Here is a 6157-nt window from a genome sequence, read left to right as displayed (position 1 = left end):
GTTTATTGCACTCTTAGTCTCTCTTTCGGGTTCCTCTCACTTTCTCTCCTTGTTTCTCATTGTATCCCTTTCCAGTTTCTGTAAACCTACCACCAAATGGTGTCACATTAGCAGTTATTTTGTTTTTCAGGAATACATTTGCCATCTGGAGCTTACACACATGTAGGCCCTACATGCTCGTATTCACACACACACAAGCGTTACTCCTGGTCTCAGTCTCTGAGTTGTATGCAATTCTTTAGCACCTAGTTAAAGTTAATGACTCAGTCATATTCAATAAGCCAAGCCTATCACACCCTCAGGAGACAGGCTTTGTTGACCTGATGCTAATGTGTTAGTTCTCAGACAATGGCAAATTACTGTCTCTTGTGTGAGGACTAATCTCTGTTAATAGCTTGACACAATCAGGTCTGCCCAGCTGCAACAGAGATTTATCTGAATGACGACGTGTGTTGTTTTTTGGGATACAGTCAAAGATAGGTAGAATTAGTTGCAATGAACGCAGTAGGGCATATGACGGATGTTACATGGAATAACCTGCATGTATTTGAATAACCTGTGATTAGTGAACAAATGAATTATGTTATTTCTTTACCATTTAAATTACAGCACCAAAAATATTAAATATGTTCCTCTATAGTGGAAATATAGTCTTTTGGGGGATCTAGAGTTAGATGTTTCACATGAGTGGTTAAACACAAGCAGATAAATACATTGAAATAATGGAAATAAAATGCAATGAATAAGAGAAGCAAAATGAATAAATATGACCCAGACTACATTTAATTAAAGTTCACTTACAGTAAGAATAAACACATTTTGTTTTATGGCTGTCAAAACCATAAAATCATCAAAATTCGAGAAAGATTAATTTATTTACTTTATTATTATTTTCTATTCTGCCTATGTCATGGTAACATTAATGCATAATGTTGCAGTTAAAAAGAATACACATCAATGTTTGATTTTCTTGCAGTTATATATATAATAAGTTGTATACAGTAAGCAGTTCTGGTACTGTTTCTTCACTTATTGGCGTCTCTGAATAAGGATTCTGATGCAAGACTATAGAACCACAGCAGAATGAGTTAAATAAGTGTGTGTGTTTAGATGTGCATTGATAGTGAATTGACCTCCCTGTCTCAGATAAAGTAAACAGAGACAGACAAGCACAGTCTGTAACCTTTAACCCCACATACACTCACATACAAAAGGCTCCATCCGTCTCCAGACATGAATAGGCATGCTATTTGTATATCTGAGTCATGTATCTGATATCATCATGAATATTTAGGTTTGTCTATAGCTCTTTTTTATTATTACTTAAAAATATAGACTGATGGCATTCAAATATTTAGTTGTATAGTCCTCAGTTAGGTTGATGATACATGGGGCAACTTTTTGAGCAATGTTGTTGTCATTGGGCAACCAGGTGAGGAACAGGGCCCATAACCGATCTAAAGTATCCACATAGAAATTTGTAGCCAATTCTCAGTAGTAAAAGTGCCAAAGCAACACAAAAAAAATTGCTCAAAATGGTGCCCCGTGTATCATCAGCCTTACTCTCACTTTTAAAAAATGACAAGATATTTGGTTTGGTTAAAGTTTTGATTTGTGGCCCAGGGAGCTTATGTCAATTAGAGTGAGATCATCACCGCTTGTCATATCTTGTATACAGTAATTAGCAGCACAAACATACAAATAAACAACCCTGCCAATCAAGAAACCTCGGCTAACTTTAAATGCAGATGAGCGATAATAAGGGCCTGATGGGAGGAGATGTGTGTGTGTGTGTGTGTCTGCGTGTTTGGAGGGGGATGGGGGTCCAGCAAACACATAAATGACGCCTGCAGACAGTAACGCAGGATCAGATGCAATTGGCTTGCTGGATCTTCGAAGCAACTTCACATTTAAACCGCGTTCTGCTGCGCAAAGGATTTAAACAGACGCAACCATGACTTCATCTGTATCATGTGCGCACTTTCTATTAGTATCAGTCGTTCTCCCGGTGTCCTTTGCGTTATCGGGGGAATATTGTCACGGTTGGACGGACACATTTAACTCTTGGCACCGGGGATTCCAATGTCCGGAGCGCTTTTTTAACGGCGAGGACGCGCGCTACTGCTGCGGTACGTGCGCGCTCAGGTACTGCTGTACTTACGCGGAGGCGCGCCTCGATCAGAGCACCTGCGACACCGGCTCCGAACCTGAGAACACGGGTGACGTGAGAAAGATGACAGAGAGTGGTGAGTCTTTATAAAAACGCCTGTAGTCGTCTTGTTTTTTTGTATTAGTATTTTTTTTACTTTTTTACACTTACAAAATGTGTAGGATTTACTTTGAAACGGTCCTCACTCAGAAATTGCTTCATTTAAAAAAATGGACCACACAACCAGTCATAAGGGTCAATTTGCTGTGCAAAACATCAAATTATTGAGAAAATTGGTTTTAAAGTTGTACAAAAGTTCTTAGCAATGCATACTACAAATAAAAAATTACGTTTTGAGATATTTACGGTAGGAAGTTTACAATCTTGGAACATGATCTAATATCCTTATGAATTTTGCCATAAACAAATCAATGATTTTGATCTATTTTACCTATATACCTGAGTTACTTTGGCTATGACTGGTTTTGTGGGCCAGGGTCACAAATAAGTTTCAAAGAAATGGCAAGAAACACATTGAATGAAACAGGAAATTTCAAATTAGAAAGACTGAAATAGAATTTTCTTGTAATACATAGTCCAATATTTGTTTAATTCACAACTTTGAAAAAGAAAAAAAAACAATAATAATAAAAATAATGTTTTTTTCAGTGTAGTGCATGAGTCATTTAAGGAAATTGTAATTTATTTATGTTAAATTTGAATAATTGCATGGAACAAATTCACTGGCCACTGCTGGCATGTGTGCTCTTCAAATTCGCCTTTACAGCTAATTATTTGAATGACATGGTATTGTTAATATATAGAATAGAATATATAGAAACGTTAATAAATTAGGCTACATTTTAGTAATAACCAAATATATTTTCCCTAGACTTAATGTTTGGGCCATTTTTACCTTGTTATTTATTTTTAAAAAATTCTGAGCATATTCAAGATTCAATAATGTTATTATCTACAACCAAACCACAATTAAAGATAAAAGATCCTGATAAAACTGCTTGCAATTATTTCTGTGGGTATCCAATAATTTTAGATGTCCGCCTGATTACTCTTGGTAATATTGAAATACTTAGGACTAGATCATTTTGAATTATAACATTTTAAATGAATTCATTGTGTGTGGGGGCATTTTTGTAACTTTCAGAGGAATTTTTCATCAACCCCAGATATGCATATTTGTATAACCCTCATGTTTAATTCTGTCTCTTCTCTCTCCCTCCCCAGTTCCAACCTATTTGCCCTTTGTGATTGTGGTGAGCACGTTCCTGTCGTTCGTTCTAGTTGGCACGGTTGTCTCTATCTGCTGCTGCCAGTGTGTGAAACCCAAAGCGAGCGAGCGGCCAGCAGGGCCATCCGCTGCTCAAACCAGCCTGTTGGAGTCTGGAGGGCCCTCTGTGGACAGCTCTACCCCGTCCCGCACCTCCACTTCAGGCTCATCCATGACAAATGCTCGCCCGCCACCATCCGAGCTCAGCGTGAACCTTTACGGCCCGATGGGAAACCCATTCCCTCCCTCTCAGTCCCAGCAGTATGTTCCTCCACTCCCACAGGGGGCGCCACAGTTCTATCAGCCCTACATGAATTATGCTCTCCCCCCAGAACGCAGCATGCTGATGGCCCCTGCGTTCCTGGATGCCCGTTCTGCGTTTGGGAAGGTGCACGGGCAGCCTTTTCCTCAGGCCCCCATGCGCACCGAGCCCATTCATCCCCCTGCCGCTATCTGATAATGCTTATAAAACTATGAATGGACTATAAAACTGTGTGAGACTACACAATGAGAAGGAATGTCTCAGGGATACTTCCTTTTTGTTGCCTTGGGTAGCCTCCAGAACAAACATGTTCTGTATCCACAAACACAATTATGACTGATATGTTGTTGGTCATGATGTATTAATACTTCTCATAGGAGTGTGTTTGCATGAACACTTGATTGTTGCTCAGCAATCACTGATTGTATTGTTATTTATTAACAGATTAGAGAATAAATGTATTTTCATAGGCAATTTGTTTGACTCTCCTCATTCTTATACAAAAAAAAAAATATATATATATTTTAGTCATGTTTCTACACTATTCAAAATAAAGCACCCAAAAGGGGGTTTTCATGAAAATGCCATAGAATTTTGGGTTCACAGATGAACATTTCAGTGAATAGTTCTCTAAAGAACCACTTTTTCTTACTGCAAAGAATATTTTAACAATCTAAAGAACGTTTCTCGGCTGCAAAGAATGTGCATTGGATGTGAATGAAACCATCAATGACAATAAAGAACCTTTATTTTTAAGAAAGTAGGACTTGTGAAAAACTCAAGCAGCATGTGTTTAATTGGCTGGAACTAGTTTAATTTACTGAAATTAAGTGGCTATATTTTTACTGTAACTGAAGTTCTAGAGATCTTCTAGCCATCTGAACAATAAGTGTCTATTTGTCCTGCAAAGAGCTTTGGGATTTCCTTTACAGGACTTTGTGATTGTAAAGCTCTCCAGCCGATACAGCTGCTTATGTGTGTGGCTGAGCTGGTTTTGTGTGTTTGTGTGTGGAAACGGCAGGAGGGCAGAGGACAAAAGCCGCAGATCTCCTCACGCCCCTGAGAGTGCTATTAGTGCAGGTAAAGAGGGGTGTGTGAGTGAGATTAGGCTCTGGATGGCCCAGCTGGAGTTTAAGCAGAAGCGTATGAGTTCATTAACGAGCTGCAGACGAGCCTGCTGAGATTCAGCCCAAATCCTGTTATGATGTAAAATGTGTAATGTGAAGCTAAAGACACATGAATAAATACAGCCATGCAGCCAAATACATCTGCTCAGGTACAACTGTAAATAAAACATTCTGCTTTTCTCCACTCACACACAAACTCTTTTTTTTTTTCTTTTTTCTTAACTTCAAATGCTAAAACAACAAAAGTAAAACATATGAGATATATACTGTTTTAGTTTTGCATTCACTCTGATAGGTAAAAAATCTTAATGTAAATACAATATGTGACCCAGGACCACAAAATCAATCTTTATAGTATCAGCAATATAGCCAAAATACATTGTATGGGTCAAAATTACCGATTTTTCTTTTATGCCAAAAATCCTTAGTGTATTAAGTAAATATCATGTTCCAGTGATGATATTTTTTGTAAATTTCCTACAGTAAATATATCAAAACTTAATTTTTGATTAGTAATATGTATTGCTAAGGACTTTGTTTAGACGGCTTTAAAGGCAATTTTCTCATTATTTAGATGTTTTTGCATCCTCATATTTCAGATATTCAAATAGTTGTATCTCAGCCAAATATTGCCCTTTCCTATACTATTATAGGAAAGCTTATTTATTCAGCTTTCATTTATTGTATAAATCTCCATTTTGAAAAACTACCCTTATGACTGGTTTTGTGGTCCAGAGTCACACATGTAATACTGTAAAACTCATTTTTAATTAAGGAAACCGACTGGCTCAATTTATATAAATTTAGAAACCAGTAGTTATGAGTCATTTGAACTTATCTGAGTTCACTTTACAAAAAATATTTCCTAAAATACAATCAAATATGTACAATTCAAAAATTGGCTCTTAGCCAATGTATTTGAGCTCTACTAATATAATCAGATTTTAAATTAATTTTATAATGCTTAAATGCTTAATAAATTTCAGTCATTTTTTAAATAAGAGTCAAGATTCTGATTCTGTATGATTTTCAATAAAAAGTAATCGTTATTTTACTTTTGTAGTTTTTGCATATTCATTATAATTATTTAAATAAAATTACCATTTAAGTCAGCCAATGAGCCTCTTAAGTTTCCTGAGGCCCAATGGTTGAGAACCAATGTTATGATATAAAGTACAAAGTGTCTTTGTGTGTGTTCGTTAAATTTCAACTTGACTGATGCAGAAAAACATGCCACGAATGCTGTACATGGAGCACAATTTGTATCGTCACTTTCCTGGAGTGTAAATATCGCCCCCTCAGGATCAAGAGCGCAGTGCAAAAAGAATGCA

General features: G+C 36.9%; 1 protein-coding gene across 1 annotated transcript; it reads left to right on the top strand.

Moving 5' to 3' along the window:
- Positions 1-1840: 1840 nt before the first annotated feature.
- On the top strand, positions 1841-4173 carry shisa2a (shisa family member 2a). The gene is made up of 2 exons (XM_059549246.1): positions 1841-2246; positions 3395-4173. Exons 1-2 carry the CDS (start codon positions 1955-1957, stop codon positions 3892-3894), a joined length of 792 nt encoding a protein of 263 aa, XP_059405229.1. The 5' UTR covers positions 1841-1954; the 3' UTR covers positions 3895-4173.
- The last annotated feature ends 1984 nt before the right edge of the window (positions 4174-6157 follow it).

Source organism: Carassius carassius, chromosome 5 (genome assembly GCF_963082965.1).
Source record: "Carassius carassius chromosome 5, fCarCar2.1, whole genome shotgun sequence".
In the NCBI taxonomy this organism is placed as follows: domain Eukaryota; kingdom Metazoa; phylum Chordata; class Actinopteri; order Cypriniformes; family Cyprinidae; genus Carassius; species Carassius carassius.
Note: the sequence above shows the minus strand (reverse complement) of the source record. Positions and strands in the feature narration are given on the sequence as shown.